The sequence below is a fragment of the Hevea brasiliensis genome, chromosome 8, assembly GCF_030052815.1.
Source record: "Hevea brasiliensis isolate MT/VB/25A 57/8 chromosome 8, ASM3005281v1, whole genome shotgun sequence".
Taxonomy (NCBI): Eukaryota; Viridiplantae; Streptophyta; class Magnoliopsida; order Malpighiales; family Euphorbiaceae; genus Hevea; species Hevea brasiliensis.
Window position 1 is genome coordinate 1,256,805 of NC_079500.1, and position 19,078 is coordinate 1,275,882.

The 19,078-nt window shown below is 32.7% G+C and overlaps 2 protein-coding genes, 1 long non-coding RNA gene and 1 pseudogene across 4 annotated transcripts; 2 read left to right on the top strand and 2 right to left on the bottom strand.

Moving 5' to 3' along the window:
- The first annotated feature begins 3,273 nt into the window (after positions 1-3,273).
- LOC110649421 (premnaspirodiene oxygenase) lies at positions 3,274-5,239 on the top strand. The gene is made up of 2 exons (XM_021803980.2): positions 3,274-4,255; positions 4,482-5,239. The coding sequence occupies exons 1-2, from the start codon at positions 3,347-3,349 to the stop codon at positions 5,091-5,093; spliced, it is 1,521 nt and encodes a 506-aa protein (XP_021659672.2). The 5' UTR covers positions 3,274-3,346; the 3' UTR covers positions 5,094-5,239.
- Positions 5,240-5,342: 103 nt separating this feature from the next.
- Positions 5,343-6,468, top strand: LOC110649419 (transport inhibitor response 1-like protein Os04g0395600; annotated as a pseudogene).
- A 1,121-nt stretch (positions 6,469-7,589) lies between these two features.
- LOC131182198 (uncharacterized) lies at positions 7,590-10,584 on the bottom strand. 2 transcript variants are annotated; one of them, XR_009150444.1, is made up of 2 exons: positions 8,587-10,584; positions 7,590-7,927 (listed from the first exon to the last, which is right to left on the bottom strand). It is a non-coding gene; the product is annotated as an uncharacterized LOC131182198 (long non-coding RNA). The 2 variants fall into 2 exon arrangements; XR_009150445.1 differs by having other exon boundaries at positions 8,556-10,584.
- Positions 10,585-12,730: 2,146 nt separating this feature from the next.
- On the bottom strand, positions 12,731-17,758 carry LOC110649418 (putative disease resistance RPP13-like protein 1). The gene is made up of 2 exons (XM_021803977.2): positions 13,167-17,758; positions 12,731-13,077 (listed from the first exon to the last, which is right to left on the bottom strand). The coding sequence occupies exons 1-2, from the start codon at positions 17,587-17,589 to the stop codon at positions 13,070-13,072; spliced, it is 4,431 nt and encodes a 1,476-aa protein (XP_021659669.2). The 5' UTR covers positions 17,590-17,758; the 3' UTR covers positions 12,731-13,069.
- Between the last annotated feature and the right edge of the window lie 1,320 nt (positions 17,759-19,078).

The window sequence follows — 19,078 nt, forward strand, 5'->3', positions numbered from 1 at the left end:
TATTTTAAAATCTAAAATTAATTGCTGTTTATTTTTATTTTTTAAAGAATACATATTTAATCTTCAAGTTTGAAAATTTTCTTTACAATTTTGTTACAAAATTATGATTAAAAATAATATTATCTAAACAATTGTATTAAAAATTTAAAGTCATTTTTTTTATCTATTCTAAGTAGAATCGTAGTAGTACAACATGACTTAGAAGTATTACACATTTATGAGGATTTAACCCAAAATCGTTCAGAGTGAAAAAAGCGAATCCATATAGCTGACCCCAAATTTTTAGGATAAAGGCTTAGTTGAGTTGAGTTGAGTAAGTAGAATCGTCAACTTGCTAATTTATAATAATATGATTAATTTCATGAGTCTTGCAAATATTAAAAGTCTTTCTTTTAAGTGATTGCAAATCGATGAAAATTTCAATTATTAAATGATCAGAATAAAGAGATATGCTATTAATCGTATAAGTTTTCAATAATTTATGTTATTAGTTTACTATTATTTTAAAAATTCAAAATACTGTTAAAATTTACGAATATTGAAAAGTATAATTTAATTTTAATTTTAGAAGAATGACGTGAAGACCTAAAAAATAATCGAGAAAAAAATGAAGATCATAAATTATAACATAATTTTGAATTTTTATATTTAAAATTATTTCTTGAATATTAACATCATATTTAAGATAATATCATTGAGTTTTTTTTTTTAGAAATCTTTGGGCATAATATATATATATATATATATATATTAAATTATAATAATTTTTTTCTTAATTTTATTTTATCTAATAAAGATATTATATTGTTATAAAAAATATTTAAAGGAAAATAATTAATAATTATTTGAAAAAATAAAATTTTAATTTGACTTGAATAAATATATAATTATTCAAAATTTACTGTATTTACTATATTTAATAAAAATAATTTATTTTAAATGATTGATGGGTAACCGAATAACGTGACTTGTTTCCTAACACTACTTGATTATAGAACCTAATAGGAGACAACAACAAAAGGTCCTCAAATAGTTTTCTATTCATCCTATGGTCTAGTTTCTATTATTAAATTTGACATTAAAGCGGTGATCATCTAACCCATCAGAGTATTCTTTTTCTTTATAAATCTAATTTTTATATCTAACATCTATAGCCACTAGAAAAGAGAACATTATCAATGATATAAAATTTAGATAATTTATTAAAATAGAATAACATATAGTAGACATAAAACGATTAATGAAAATGAAAGCCTAACAAAAGCTGCTTTCTCCCCTTCAAAGAAATAAGAGTCGGAAGGAGGAGTTGAGATTGGCACTTTAGATTGCCTTTTTCTTGGTAATATGCCTATTGGTGAATAAGATGTTATTCCATTCCAGCTCGAGTGAAGTGCCCCAAGGGCAAGAAGAAATAAAGAAGGTGCTTGGGATCTTTTCCTTGAGCTTGGCAGTAGTAATTGTCTAGTTTCATTAAGAAAACAAAGGGCCTAATCCAGTATTAGAACATTACTGAAAATGTATCAGTTAAGATTATCAATTACTTATCAGCTATTAATTTTATTTTTTAAAATTTATCAAATACTTTAATTTACTTGTTTGAATATATATCAGCTCAGTATCCAAACTTGAAACACTCCCCTTAATGCTTACATACCTGAAGTCTCAGCATTTGCTTTTCCACCTCTAATTGCTACATTTAAATCCAAAATAGAACTCTTTCTGGTTCCCTTAATTTTCTTGCTTCTTTGCTTGCGAAAGAGCTTGAGGAAAAGCTGTTTAACCACAAATTACAAATATTGCCCCCTTGTCCCATTGTGTGTCTGTCCCTACACGATTATCATATTTCCAATCAAATCTAAATGGCTAAAATGTCACAGTGATGTTGATGTGCATATTTCAATAATCTCAAATAAAAGCTTGCCTAAACAGGCTAAGATGTATGCGTGGGGTCATCTTTGTCTTTGCCCATGTTTAAAATGATAGAGATAAGGGCGACAAGAAAAAAAATATTTTTTTCTTTTCAAAAGAAATATTATTGATAGGGTAAATTATTATCTAGTTTTTATATTTTAATAAAATTAATTATTTAATTTTTATATTTAAAATATATATTATTTAATTATTATATTTTATTTATGTTAAACTATTTAGTCTATTCGTCAATTTTTTTATTAGTTAATATTGATCAAACTATTATTTAATTTTTTTATTTTAGTCAAATTAATTAGTTAATTCTTATATTTTAGAAAAATACATAAATTAATTAATTACTGTAATTTGACTTCAATAACTATTTACTTATATAATTATTTTTTTATATCTAAATTACCATAATTCTCCTACTTATTTCTTCTTTATCCTTCCTTATTTCTCTCTCTCTTCATTTTTTTCTCTACACCCACACACTTCTCCCCCTCATTCTCTTTTTATTTTTATTCTGTTGATGAAAATGATATAAATTGTCAATACAAAAAAAAAATTAATTAGTTTTTTTAAAATTTTAAATAATTAAGGAAAATTATTTTCAAGAGAAAATATAAAAATAATATCCAAGAAATTAAAAAAATAAATTTAAATTTAGTCTGCACATAACAATATTTTTATTTTTTTTTTCAATAATATATTTTTAAAATATTATATTTTTCAAAATACATGGACCAACTAATTAGTTTTATTAAAATAGAGAGATTAAATAGTAATATTTTTCAAAATATAAGAATCTACTAATTAGTTTTCTTAAAATAGATATATTAAATAATAATTTGAATAGTATGGATAATAAAAAATTTAACGAAAAGTCTAAATAATTAAAAAAAATAAAATATAAATATTAAATAATATATTTTTTAAAATATAAAAATTAAATAATAATTTTTTTTAAAATATAGAGCTAAATAATAATTTTTCTTTATTAATAATAAAAGTTTTAACCCATTAAATATAACGTCAAAGCTAAAGGATCACATTACATAAAAAGAAGGTGGTTTAAACTCACAACTACAACAAGAAGCTCATGGTATTAATAAAGAGCCAAGTATCACCCTAACCTATCCTACTAGACAAAACCCATGACTAGAACGTTAATTAATCAAGGTAAAGGGATCCGAAAAGAAGACCCGATAAAAAAAAAAAAGTTGCAGCGCCACTGATCAAGGTCACCTCTCCATCAGACTGTGCGAAACATGATTTAAACATTTTAGAAATTAATTATTTGATTGTTTGTTGTACCTACCATCAGACAAATATTTTATGTTTGGGGACCCATGCACATGTCCTTCCTTCTCAATTATCAAGCAAACTGACCTTCATTGTATTCAACATCTGGAATCTTAATTCGTATCAAAACATGCAATTTCTCTCAGTTCCATTACTTTCCATCTTCTTCCTACTCCACTTCATTCTATGGAGCATATGGAAGAAATTAAAAACCAGCAGAGGCAACACACTAAACCTACCCCCGGGACCCCAAAAGCTACCCATCATAGGAAATATGCACCAGTTTATTGGGTATCTCCCCCATCGCAGACTGAGAGACTTGGCAAAGAAATATGGGCCAATTATGCACCTACAATTTGGACAAGTATCGACAATTGTCATTTCTTCACCAGAAACAGCTAAGGAAATAATGAAAACTCACGATGTCATCTTTGCTCAGAGGCCCTTTGTCCTGGTTGCTGAATTTATATTTTACAACCGAGGCGATATTCTTTTTGCACCTTATGGAGACTACTGGAGGCAGATTCGAAAAATTTGTACACTGGAGCTTCTTAGTTCAAAGCGTGTGCAGTTGTTCCGATCGATCAGAGAAGAAGAGGTATCAAATCTCGTTAAATCTATATCTTCCAGTGCAGGATCTCCTGTCAACCTTAGCAAAATGTTGTTTTCTTCATCTTGTTCTGTTATTGCAAGAGCAGCCTTTGGCAAGAAATGCAAAGACCAAGAAACGTTCATACCACTTGCTAAGGAAGCTCTTAAAATGATGGGAGGCTTTAGCGTTGCAGAGTTGTTCCCCTCTATTAAATTGCTTCGTGTGATTACTGGAATTCAGTATAGACTCGAGAAATTGCATAAAAGACTAGATATGGTGCTTGAGAACATAATCAATCAACATAGAATTTACAGGGCCACAGCAAAGACTAATGGTGATCAGGGTGAAGCTGAAGTGGAGGATATTGTTAATACTCTGTTGAATCTTCAAGAACATGGCAACCTTGAATTTCCATTAACAACAAACAATATCAAAGCAATTATCCTGGTTAGTATTACCTTTCACATATCAGTAACTTGTTTATTTTAAGAAAGCACTATTAGTTTTGTAGATTTTTCATTCAGTTCCTGTAATTATATTTTATTTATTCAATTTCTGTATTTAAATTCTTAATAATTCATTTATCTTCTGTAATTATTAGAGCACTGTTCACCATAATTACTCTCTACACAGAGATTGTTTTAATCAAGTTATAACCATTATCCTGTTGTAGGATGTGTTTATTGCTGGGACTGATACATCAGCTGCAGTGGTAGAATGGGCAATGTCAGAACTGATAAAAAATCCAAGAGCGATGAGTAAAGCACAAGCAGAAGTGAGGCAAGTTCTTAACAGAAAAAGAAATGTTGAGGAAGCAGGGCTTGAAGAATTGAAGTACTTAAAGGCAGTGATCAAAGAAACTCTGAGAATACACCCTCCAGGTCCATTGCTAGCTCCCAGGGAAAATAAAGAGCAATGCCAAATCAATGGATACAACATACCCATCAAGACTAAAGTCATTGTGAATGCATGGGCAATTGGAAGGGATCCAGATTATTGGATTCATGCTGAAAAGTTTTATCCAGAGAGATTTTTGGAAAGCAAAATTGACTTCAGGGGAAGTAATTTTGAATTTTTGCCATTTGGGGCTGGAAGGAGGATATGTCCAGGTCTGTCATTTGGTATAGCCAATTTGGAGCTTCCACTTGCACAGTTATTGTATCATTTTGATTGGGAACTTCCTGATAATTCCAAGAAAGAAGAACTAGACATGAGAGAGGCCTTTGGGGCAATGGTTAGAAGAAAATTTGATCTGTTTGTAATTCCTATTCCATACAATCCCTGAAGTATGAAACTGCATCATCTCTCCACATAACTTAATTGTGATTTAAGGGTTAGAATGGTTTGATGGAGTAGTGTTCTCTGTAATAAATCAGTACCTTCTGTAGTCTGTAGATAAATAAATGAATAATTCACTTGCATATTTATATACTTTTAAGTGTCTTAGCATGTTATCATAAATAATAAAATTTTATTATATACTAGTTACTAGGTGCAAATCATTAAGATTCTGAAGGTCAACAAAAATGTTTCCATGGAACAACTGCAAAGGCTGCTTGTTTGCACCCCACAATTAACAGAGATTGGTACAGGCTCTTTTTCACAAGAGCTCACTGGCTGCCAGTACACTGAACTTGAAAATACTTTCAACCATTGCAAGAACCTAGATACCATTTGTGGTTTATGGGAAGCGACGACACCATATTTACCATTTCTCTATACAGCTTGTACAAACTTGACTTTCTTAAATTTAAGCTATGCTGCTTTGCAAAGTCTTGAACTTGCTAATCTTCTTCGTCACTGCCCACAACTTCGTCGTCTATGGGTAAGAAATCATTACTTGCAAGCTTTCCATTCTGTTCTATTTCTAGAAGATTATTTCTTAATTTTCATTGGAATAATTTGAGGAATCATCATTCTCTTTGGATTTGTAATGGTGTCAGTAAATGATACCACTGCCAAATGTTTGTCTTATCTTATACTATACGGACTAATTTTGTGCTTTATTGGCGAATTACTTTGGAAGAGATAACATGTTGCTCATTTTGTTTCCAATGTGTTGCTGCAGTAGCAACAATTGGGCAAAACTGCCCAAATTTCACCCACTTCCGCCTCTGCATTACATGACAAATGAACCCATGGATGAGACTTTTTGGTGCAGTTGTGAAAACTTGCTCAAAACTTCAGAGACTTTCAGTTTCAGGTCTCTTGACTGACCTGACATTTGTGTATATTGGGAGGTATGCCAAAAATTTGGAAACTCTTGCAGTAGCTTTTCCTGGCAGCAGTGTCTGGGGGACGCAATGTGCGCTGGGAGGTTGTCCAAAGTTGAGGAAACTTGAGATAAGGGATTGCCCATTTGGAAATGCAACACTTCTCTCGGGTTCGGAGAAGTATGAATCTATGAGGTCACTTTGGATGTCATCCTGCAATGTGACAACGAATGGCTGTCGGCCATTAGCAAGGGAGATGCCAAGATTGAATGTGGAGGTAATGAAAGAGGAGGGGAGTGATGACAGTCAGGCTGATGAAGTTTATGTTTACCGTTTTGTTGCAGGTCCAAGAAGAGATGGCCCTCCTTCTGTCCTTACTCTTTCAGGTTTATAATGTAGGTATCCCCTTTATTTTTCTCTCCCTATCTCTATCTCCCTCTCTCTCTTTCAAACACACACACACATAAGTAAGTGAGTCAATAGGGCTATCCCCTTTACTACCCACTGTTTGCCTTTGTTCCTGTGGCTGGTTGAGTGAGACTATTATCCTGGAAACCATTACTACCAATGACCGTAGTGCAAGTTAATTTATGTTGGGAAGGAGTGTAAAGAACTAGACTCATGATTGTGCAGCAGCCAGTAGGCACATGGTTGCACCTGGCAGTGACTAAAATTATGGAAATGATTATTAAACTGCATTTCAAAAATGAATAATTTTCTGCGGGTAAGCATTTCTTTTTGATCTGGAAAGTTGGAGAATATGGTCAGCTCATATGATAAAATTTAAGGGGCTTCATCAGCTCACATCAAAATTCAATTGCCAAAGAACTTGATGCCTAATAGCTAAATAGTTATCTCACATTGCATATTTATTTTAGTTTATGGTTTGGACCTTAATTCTTTTATAGAATGCTATGAGATTGCATATCTGATAGGTTGGAAACCACACCTAAAGAAACTACTGATGTTATAACAGATATTTTACCTCTTTGTTGGCTGCCACATACACTCGAGAAACAGCAGATACAAAAGTACCCAAAAATCTAGCAAGAATAACTTAAACCTCAGAGTAAAAGGAATATAATAAGATGGGCAAGACATGTAAATTTATTTAAAAAATAATAAAAAGAAGATCAGCACGCAGATAACATAAAATGAAAAATATGCAAAGGAAAAACATCACCTTAAAAAACCACAGATATGGCAGCAGCTCATCAAACACAGAGACAATAAGGAACAAACAATGCCAATGAATTCATGAAGGAATAAATAGAATTTAAGCTGATAATAACCACAAAAACAAATGACAATCAATTGAAAAAAAATATGGATAATTCAAAAAGAAACAACAAATAATAGATTATGAGAAATTTTGAAAGGGTAAAGAGCCTCATCTTCAGGCCCTAAAAGCTAGTTCCTTTTAGCTTCAAGTTTTATAGTTAATTTCCTAAATATTTTTTACTGCTGCTGATATGCTCTGAACCCTATAAATTTATTTACTAATTACTATATATGAAAATTCAAAATATGGATTCAGAGGAGCACTAAAAAATAGAATAAGATTGTAATTTATAAGAGAAATATAGACATTGAACCATAAATGTTCATAAAAATGATTAAATCTGAACTCTGCACGGCATGGAACACTTTAAACTTGGTGGACTATTATCATTACACAAGCAATTTAGTTTAAATTCATTTTTCTTTAACACCTCAGAAAATTAAGTAAAAACATGGCATTAGTACATGTAACATGAATTAGTCAATGAAAATAAAATAAAGGTGAGAACTTGGAAATAAAGGTGAGAACTTGGATGCTTTGAACAACATGGGTAGTGAGTTTGTGACACCAAGAAGAAGTGAGACGAAGGTCAAAGGCTCAGACCTGGTGAGCACCTCTTCTTAACTGCAGAATAAAAAGTCATATGTTAAAAAACTTCGAATGAAGCTTATTAAAAGTGAACATACAACACTATGAACATTACCAACAATCCAAATAAACTGAATTTACTCCTAATTCCCTATCAAATAGATTTAAGCCATAAAAAGAGAAAATAAACAATTTAAGCAATTAAATTATACATGTAAGAGCAATCTGTAATGGATCAATCACAAACCCAAAATTTGGCATACAATTATGTTGCACTTTCAATTAAGATACGATACTATAGATTGAATTATCACAGAACCCTTTTCCAAATACCTCACATTGCAGATAAACCAATAAAATAATAAACAAATTGCATTCATTTATTATCCTTTATAAAGACCAAAAGAAAGAAGAAAAAAAATTCAAAACCCACCAACATATGAATGAACACAGAGGGCTCAATATCAAATGCATCTTTCAGGTCATAAATTAAAGAACCAATAATTCAAATAGAATCAGAGTTGGGTTTGGCTACCTCCAAGAAAAGGAAAAAAATTAAACAAAAAAAAAAAAAAAGGCAGAGAAGAAGAAAAATCAATAAACTTGACACACATAATGAAAAATAGATATGAAAAAAGAGAAAATAGAGAGAAATAATATATACCTGAGCATCTAAATAGTTTCTCTAAACTCACCAATTAATGTATACTTTCTGAGTGCTTTCTATGCTTCTTTGGCCATTCCGGGAACATAGAAATATGGAAACTTGAAACAAACTAAAAATTTTAACATATACAAAAGAAAAGAACACACACACACACACACACACGTATACATTTTATCTCTGCTTTGCTTCTGTAGACCTACAATCAAATTCCAATAGGAATTCAAATTTTTTTTTTTTTATTTTAGTATTGCACAATACAGCTAGGCATTTATATAAGCAATAAAATTAAAAGGCATACCTGCATAAGTAATGCCCCGAAGCAGTAGTGGCAGTTTCATCATTGACAGAACCAACCCAAAATTGTAGAACAACACAATCAACAAAAGCAAATCCATAAACATATTATAGATGCAACAATCCCATTAGCACCACAACTGAAGATTATTGATTATCGATGATAAACATATTATAGTAAATACAACAAAAAGCTAAATTCTTTGATAGAAGAAAAGCAAGCTATAATTCCATAAAGATGGTTCAGTGAGAGCACATAAAGATGATCAGAGGAATAAGAAAAAATGCCTCATACACAGTGTACAAATCACCCTTTTGTCAAATTTTTGTTCAAATCCTTGAAAGCAATCTAAAAAGAACCCAAGACTTGAATTATCTGGGTTTTGATTTTAGGCAACTGCTAACTATGTTGGTTACGATAGGCACAAATATCTACAAAGCAATTGAAATTAAAAGGGACAAACTAACTTCTCCAGTAGGATCGAATCCATGAAGATATATGCTGCAATTCCAATCCCTAGAAAGAAATATTCAGGTGCATATTTGGTTTACTTCCACTATCCCATCGCTGGTTACAATTTTGATTTCCAGTGAAAGCATGTTTTGTACAGTTTATTGATCAAAGTCTCTTCTGGTGCTAAATTCACAACTTTTTTAAAAGATAATTAAAGCATTTTTGAAACAAAAAGAAGAAAAAGAAAATAAAGTGCACTTTTGATAGAGAATTTTGTATCCCCCATTTGATCTCTGCTACAATTCCAATCCCCAGAAAGACATTTTCAGGTACATATTTGGTTTTAATTATTTTCACTATCCATTAGCACCACAACTGAAGATTATTGATGATAAATATATTATAGTAAATACAACAAGAAGTTAAATTCTTTGACAGAAGAAAAACAGCCTATAATTCCATAAAGCTGATTTAGTGAGAACATAGAAAAATGATCAGAGGAATTTAAAAAAAAAAAAAACCTCACACTACAAATCACCCTTTTCTCAAATCTTCATTCAAACCATTGAAAGCAATCTAAAAGGAACCCAAGATATGATCAGTGTCTACTTGAATTATCTGGATTTTGATTTCAAGTAACTACTGACTACGCTAGTTACAATAGCCACAGATATTCACAAAGCAACTGAAATTAAAAGGGACAAACTAACGTCTTCAGTAGGATCATATCCATGGAGATATCTACTAATCCGTCGATTTTTCAAAAGCATCGGCAAATGTTACTTCACTACTTTCGAACTACTATGAATTGCTTGAATGACCCAACCCTCCTCACGTTCCAGAACTCCTCAGCAAAACCTCAAATCAAAATCACCACTCCATCTCTCTCATCACTATAGAGATCATGCTAATGGGTACATGCGAGTGCAAGCCAACAGTGAATTCACCATTACCCACCAAATCAAAGGGAGAAAAACCAAAATGCTTTCTCAGAAAAATGGGAATGAAATCATGTGAGAGGGAGAAAATTAAAAAAAAGGAATCTTTTAACCTGGGTATAAAAGCATGGCAGTATAGTGCAAGAAAGGAATAACATAAGTACAAAAGCATGACAGCATGGTGAAAGAAAGGATTACAAGAATATCCCTTTTTCAGGAGACACTTCTATAGGCATTGGAATAATGGAGAGAATTACCTTACAAAAGAAAGGCAATCTTGAAGTGAAACGACGCTGTTTTGCACTGATGGCGTGTACACATGGACTGGTTAATGTTTGGCATTTTATCATTAAGGAAACAAATGGGTTGACAAAGGGAAAAGGACATCAATTTGAAAGGATTCACAAAATTACCAAAAATTTTCACTGTATGTTGGACAGTGGAAATTTTAGAAAAAATATATATCTATAATGTATGAGTGAGATCAAAATTAAAAAAAAAATGATTATATTTATTTCATATTGATTGTAAAATTATAATTTTATTTATAAATATAGTGATATAAGTTTATTAAAAATATTAAAAATTAATTAAACATATTTCTTGAAAAAAAAACACTTCTATTTAGGATGAGTTTTCTCATGCAACAAAAATAATAAATAAATAAATAAAGTGAGACTGATCAATCTTGAAATGGAGGAAATCTACATCCACAGTTTTTTTTTTTTTTGAAAATAAAGAAAAAGGAGATCTATTCAATATGAGATTTTAAGTCAAATCCAAATAGAATAAGCCTAATTGATCACTAGATACAAGATAGAATGAGGCTCAAAGAAAAACTAATTTAGACATAGAAGGCTAATTATGGATAAAACATTTAGATATAAGTCTTGTCATTCTTTTAAAATTTATTTTTTTATAACTTAAAGAAATTTAAAAAATATAAGTTATTAATTTTTTAATTTAATGGAACAAATAAAAAATAAAATTTTAAATTATTAAAATATGAGTTAATTAAAATTTTTATTTAATTAGACCAATAAAAATTTTAGCATTTTAAAATTTTGTTATAAAATTTTTAGGGACTACATGTAAATTTTATTAAGGATATTCGTACATTTAAATTAGTATAAATGAAAAATTAAAATCTTAAGGAGAGAGGCAATGATCTTTTTTAAGGTAAATATTACGTGCTATCACTCAATTTTATAATTTTTTTTTTATAAAAATTATTAAATTTTTTTTTTCAAAATTTCAATTTGATTTTTGTAAAATAATAATCAGATTGTAAAATAATTGATAGGTCAATAAATTAATATGAAAATATTTAATTTTCAGTTACAATAATATTTATGAAATTATATTAAAATTTAACAAGTTTTATGAAAAAAAAATTAATAACTTTTTATAAAAATTTATAAAATTAAGTTAATTACCTTTTTTTTTTTTTTTTACTTTAAGTGCAACATTGGACAAGTGCAACTTTTAAATTTAGGTGTCTTGTATATTTTATTCAAAATCTAAATATTTTTAATTTTTTTTATTATTTAAAGAGAATTCTAAGAATATGGTTATTAATTTTTCGATTTAATTGAGTTAATATAAAATAATCTTTTGAATTAAATTATGAAAATATAGTTCATTAATTTTTGTTTAATTTAACCAATAAAAAAAAATTGACCTTTTAAACTTTGATAGAAATTTTTTATAGGATATATGCAATAATTTATTAAATATATGTTCATAATTAAAAACTAAGATTTTAGAATCTGTTAGATGTCTTGAATCACGAATAAGGTCTAATTAAAAATAATTTTAATTCAATTCTGATAGAGTAAAACATAGTAAAACATTGTAATTTTAATTTTAATTTTAATTTAGGTATGCGTTTAGGACTACTATAGATTTTAATTTGTAATTAAGTAAAAAATAATAATAAATTTGCAATATAAAATTAAATTCAAATATCCTAGACTTTAAAATCCATATTTATCCAAAAGATTTGAGTAATCAAAACACATATCCAAAAACTCCCATTGGCACAAATGGATTAGTCGCGTCCACATCATCAGCAATAACAAGAATTTTTAGCTTTCTACTCTGCAGTCCAAATTCAATAAGCAACTAAATGACTCATTGTCTTGGACGTACAAATCATACAATCTAACCTAATGGCACTTGAATGTAATTCCTGAACCACTAACCTCTTTTATATGTTGATAAGAGCATACATTTTCATAGGGATTCCTGGGTTTAAGATAACCAATGCTACAGTATTCTGATATGCAAGAACTTCAATTGCATCAACATCAACGATCAAAGTGTCTAACTCCAAGACCCTAAACGTAGCACCAAGTTCATAAATAGGGAAGATGAGATATTTGCACCAGGAAGAACAAGCATTGCCAAAGCAACATCAATGGCTTGTGTGAAACCAGATGTGATAAAAACATAATCAGATGACAATTTGCAAGGAAGATCACGAGTTAGGTAATCAAAAATTGCCCTGTAGAATAACAGAAAGCAAAACCGAAATGAATAAAGAATCACATAAATCACATTATTCGCGGAAGAAGACGCTCGAATTTTGAACTAGAAGTTTCATACGTGCTTTTAGATGCTTCCTACAACTACTCTAGAATCAGATACCAAAACAACCGAGGCCAATACAGATTAGTTATATTAGATTTCTTATGTAATATTCAAAATTTTTTGAAGCTAAGACCCAAAAGCAGTGAAAATTTCTGAAACCAACACCTCATTGTGTAAATTTAGCTGCACAAGTCACCAATTACAAAGTGGGAACCTTTGCTGCTCATTGTTCTTCAGTTTTCTGCCAACACAGCACAAAACATTGTTATTAGAACTTGAAGCAGATGCCATGGAAATTGGAATGTAAAATAATTCTTTGATTCTAGGCACCTGGGTCAAAGACAAATCTCCCATCTATCTCAACGTAAGGTATGTGAGCTATCTTAAACCATTCTCGTCCTTTGTATTTCTTGCACCGCTGTTTTAGCAAAGGACATCCCGAGATATATAGTTGCAGGAGTGAGATGGGAAGGCCTTCATCTGGAAAGGATAGGAGCTTTGGGCAATGAGACACGCGCAAATATTCAAGAGAAGAGAAGTTCTGAAACCCACTTGAGGTGAAGGATAAGTATTCCAAACTGGGAAAATCGCCAATGGTCAGCCTTGTTATGCTGGTTGGCAGCATATATTCATGTGGAAAGGACACCATGTCTAGACATCCACCCATGATAGAGAGTCGTTTAAGAGTGGCAATCCTGTGCAATCCCCACTCCAACATTGGCTTATAGATCTTAAGATTAGAGAGTTCAAGTGATGTTAGGTTAGTGGGAAACCCTTCTCTTGGCAAGCATACAATGCCTGGACATTCATGTAATCTCAGTTGTTGAAGAGATGTGAGATTGTGCATGGCATTGGGCAGAGCTGAAAGAGCTCTGCAATCAGAGATATGGACCTCCCGCAAACTATTGGCTGGAAACCCTCCTTCAGGAAATGAAAGAAGACTTGAACACCCAATAATTTCAATCCAATGAAGATGGATGAGATTGTGCAGGCCATTGGGTATGGACTTGAGATTTTCACAGTACCATATCTCAATATGTTCAAGAGATGCACCATTCTGAAACCTATCTGCAACTGATTCCAGCTTTGGACAATTAATAATCTCAAGGTGCTTTAGCATAGAAGGTAGCTCGCCTCTTGGTGAAAATGCCATGAGAGATGGACAACTTCCGATGCTAACATGTTGAAGCACGGCAGGTAACTCACCTCCTGATGATAGGAACTTCAAAGATGGACAGTCCCAAATATAAAGGTGTTCAAGAAGAGATGTGGTGTTGCAACTGTAGTTAAAATTCTTCTTCTGCATCATTGAAGAAGATGTGGAATAACTATCACCCTCATCTAACAAGCACTGCAAATTCTTACAATGTTCTATCTCCAGCCTTTTTAACGTTTGTGGTAGCTGGCCTCTGGCAAAGGTTATCAGAGAACTACATTCTTCAATTCGCAATTGTTCAAGATGCGTGTTATTTTTCTCCATAGCCTTAAAAAAAGATACCAAAGAATTGCAATTTCTAATCCATACTACTTTCAGCAAGGGCGGAAAACTAGTATCTGGTAAGAAATCAAGTCTGGGACAATTCACGATATATAGCTCTCTAAGAAACATGAAGCTATGCAGTAGTTTTGGTACCTTCTCAAGCCTTTCACAGTCCATTATTTTTAGAGACTCCAGTAAGCAAGTTAATCCCTCATCCAGTTGATCTTCAATCTCAGCCACCAAGGAGAAAAGTTGAGGACAGCTCTCAATGACCAAATGGTGAAGAGAAGTGAATTGTTGCAGTGGTCTCGCCTCATTCTGACATAAAAATCTCAGCTCTTGACAACCAACAATCTTCAAATCCCTCACTTTTGTTAACGCTAGAGCAAGCCCCAATTCTAGATTTGTCAAATTGGAAATTTTTGAAAGAACCAAGGAGTTAAGCGAGCTAATTTCTGCTGCACCTCTATGTACTACATTTTTGCATGCTTCAATTTCTAATTTGCAGAGCAATGGAAGGCTAGGAATTGAAACAACCAATTGCTCACATTTGGAAATTGCTAGTTTTTCCAATGATGGAAGACAACTGGGCAACTCTCTTGACAGTTTGCAACAGGTTTTTATAGAAAGCTCACGCAAACAAGGAAATTCTTCATAACCAGCTCCACAAGGAATCCATTCCTCCCACTCATGCATCTCCTCAAGTTGTAAACATTCAAGCGATGGAAAAGGTTTTAAGCAAGCCTCCCCATAAAACTCAGGACCCACTATCTTAATACTAGACATTCCAACCATAGCAAGATCCTTGAGAGAGCCTAGTAACCCAAGTGGAGGCAGGGATGTACATCTCTTACAATTCTCTAACCTTAGGACAGCCATGTCAGAGAATGAAGGTTGTCCTACCCATGCTGGAAATGTCACACCACCATAGCACCTAATTGTTAGCTCTTTCAGCTTGTTATGAGGTTGTAGCATGTCTAATACATCTCTTTCCACTCGTTCATTTCGTGAATCATCAAATTCAGAAGCCCATTTCAGCTTTAACACATCTAAACCCTGCTTACTGATTAAATTTGCCTCACTTGCATGCTGAATATTAGTCACATTCTCCAACCTAGAAATGCATAATGCCCCACACAGAAAATTCAAGTTCATCAACTCTCTTATGCCAGCTCCATTATATTTGCCCACATGATAATCTGACAATGTTCGTAGACATTTCAATTCATTCATTCCCAATGGCATATCTCTTATTGAAATTGCATTTGTCAAATTAAGATGACGCAAGCTGATAAAACTTCCTATTTGTCTAGGCAACTTCTCTAGATTGAAACAACCTACTAACAACAATGTCTGCAAGTTGCATAGAGCAACTATTGATTCTGGTAAACTTCTAATTTTGGTGTGAGAAAGGTTAAGGTACCTTAGATGCTTTAGATCACCGATTGACTTCGCTAGCTCACTGATGTTATACCCACTTAAAGATAAAACCCTTAAGCATTTCAGCTTTGGCAACAGATCAAACAGAACATTATAAGTTAACCAGCATCCTTGATATCCTAGTGGAAGGAAGGTCCTTAACCCCTTCACTTCATAGAAGGCCGTAAATTTTTGGATGTTGTCAAAATTGTGGTGAATGTAAGATGAATGGCGGGCTTTCTTGAAAACTCTAGATTGCTGATAACCCTCCAATTCATCCTCCAACCTAAAACATGTTTCTCCAGCAACCCACTGAGCTAGATCATTAATAAAGTCATGCATTACAAACCGAGATTTATTGCTAACTGATACCTGAAAAATTGACCTCGATAATAGCTCACGAAAGTACTCACTACCCAAATCTTCCATGTGCATATTAATTTTCTCTTGTGGTGGTACAATCAAACCTTCTGCCATCCATAGAAGTACTAGCTCGTATTCCTCAAATTCATAGCCCTTTGGGAATACTCCACAATAGGCAAAACACCTCTTTAAATCTGAAGGGAGATGGTAATAGCTTAATCTTAACACTGGAAGAATGTCACTTTCATCATCTGATAAATTCCATATGGCACTATTCAAAATAGCTTGCCACTCATCTTCCCTCGTCTTAGTTCGTAAAAGGCCACCAAGAGTTCGTGCTGCCAGGGGCAAACCTCCACATTTCTTCACAATTTTTCTTCCAATGATCTCTAGAATTGGATATGCACTGATGTTTTTATTCTCAAATGCATGTTGTGCAAACACTGACCAACAATCATCCTCTGATATAATCTCCAAGGAGTGGTATCCTTTAGTTCCCGTCATTAAAGCCACATTTGTGTTACGTGTTGTCAGTATAACCTTGCTTCCTGGTGCTCCACCTCGAAATGTCGATCGAAGTGCATCCCAATCACCATAATTCTTGTTCCAAACATCATCTAACACAAGCAAAAATTTCTTCCCTCCTAAAGCCTCATACAGCCTGACCTGAACCAGAGTCCAATCCTTCAAATCACAAGGTTGGAAAGTGATTGACTCAAGAATGGATTTGGTTATTCTCCTTACATCAAATTCATCAGAGACAAAAACCCATGCCTTAAGATCAAAATGTGTCACAACTGATTCATCATTGTAGACCAGTCTAGCAAGTGTCGTCTTGCCAACCCCACCCATTCCTACAATGGGAATTATTTGAACGTTGGAATCATCACTCTGGCTTTCCCTTAGCATCAATTCAAGCATCTTCCGTTTATCCTTTTCCCTCCCATATACTAGAGGTTCATTTGGCAGACACGTACTGGATGAACAGGAACTCCTCCATCGTTTAGTAGACTGGCCTTCAATACCCTCTCTCACATCCAAATCACTTCTCTGCATAGCAATTTCTTGCAATCTCCTAGTGATCTCCTCTATTTTCTTCCCCATGGTAACGTTGTTCTTAACAGTTCGAGGATTATAAATTGAAAAGCAACCAGGGATGAGATTCTTTGGTACCTTACTCATAGAAAGTTGAGGAGGCTCTGCCATCAACTTCCGCCGCAAAGCTTCAGTGGCAAACTCATCTAAGATATCTTCCACATCATAAGCCAAGTCTCTAAGCTCTGTTAGCCAGATTTTCACCAATCTGTTAGCCAATTGTTTCTCCTCTGCATCATCAAGAACTGCATGGATTTTGACAAGTATTTTCTCCCACTTCTTGAGCTCAGAATGGACCTGCTTTTCATCAGCAAACTTAAGCAACTCAGGTGAGCTCAACTTGTGAAATAAAACTTGAAAGAAAGCGGATAGAGCAGCATCTCCAATTACAGACATGTTTTCCCTGTATACACTGGAGGGAATACACAGAATAACCAGATTGGAAATCTCAGTGCAAAGGGGTTAGGTTCTCGGTCTTTGCAGGTGGGATTCACTGAATAACTAAATAGGTCCTCCCTCTGAAATAATTCAAGTCAACAAAGCAACTTCAGGTCCTTGTCAGAGAACCACTACTTCACAGTTGTCACCGCCTACCTTTGTGTGACATTATGGACGAAAGGCTCATTACATGAAATTACTGGCCTTTTAATATATATTTAATTTATTTAAAATTTTGTATAAAGGATCGTAAATAAATATAAATTGTATAAATTATCGGCAGTCAAGCTAAGGAGCTTACCTTAACGGTATTTGTGCAAATTATTTCTTTCTTTTTTTTTTAATTTTTTAGTTATTAAAATGGTTAGAGAAAATCTCGATTTAATAATATATTTTTTATTTACATTAATAATAGGTAATTAAAATTTTCATATATGATATTAATTTATATAATTTATAATTATAATTTATAATTTTTTTAATATTAATTTAATTATAATTAATTATTATTTTATTATAAGAAATTAATTATATGATTTTATAGTGGACATGAAAAAGTGATTTTATTTATCTAATTTAATTTATAACTATAATTTTTAATTTTTTTAGTATTAATTGAATTCCAACTATTGTTATAAATTTTTTTATTAAAAAATTAAGTACATAATTTTACAATTATAATAAAAAAGAAAAGGCTTGTGATCTTTTTTTTTTAACAGAAATGATGTTTCATTAAATACGCCCAAGTCCACTGAAAATAAATATTGCCACATCAACCCAAGCCAAATCCCAGGAAAAGAGAAGCGCTAGACTAAACTGGTGTGATCCGCTCTCCATGTTCAGCAGCAACTAGCTTGATCTCCATCCTCAATATAACTTCATTGGCCTCCAAAATAGAGAATCTAGGCAAAGAGACCACAAATATACAAGGGAGACTAACATAAACCTCAAAGGGAGAGCAAAAGCTCCCCATGCAAACCAAAAGTCTCCCCTGCTTCTAACACTTGCAAGCCTTGAGAATCACAGGAGATTTGCAACACAATACGGGATGAGAACGGGGACTTGGATCATGCCAGACGGATCGGGAAAAACTTGGCACATACAAGACCTTGCATGCTTGAGAAGTCCTGACGGAAATGGTGGCCTTATCAGCACGAAAATTTCTGATATTGCCAGCCAGCAGTCTACACTGAGAATCATCAACATCAACAATAGATGGGAACACCTGTAACAAGTAAAGCAACCCCGCAGAAACCCAATAAAATCCCCATCCAAAGAGGGGCTCTAGAGCTCTAATAATGGAGACTGAGAAAAACTAGACAAACAAAGAAAAGAAAAAAACTGGAAATGTCACGACCCAACCTATGGGCCAGACCGACACTAGGACCTGGGCCAGCCTAAAGCCCCCGAGGCCCGTAGTAAGCCTAACTATTCATTAACCCAACTC

Coding starts and splice junctions, on each gene's coding strand:
- LOC110649421 (XM_021803980.2), top strand. CDS start 3,347: ATGCAATTTCTCTCAGTTCCATTACTTTCCATCTTCTTCCTACTCCAC. Junction 4,256..4,481: donor ATATCAAAGCAATTATCCTG/GTTAGTATTACC, acceptor ATCCTGTTGTAG/GATGTGTTTATTGCTGGGAC.
- LOC110649418 (XM_021803977.2), bottom strand. CDS start 17,589: ATGTCTGTAATTGGAGATGCTGCTCTATCCGCTTTCTTTCAAGTTTTA.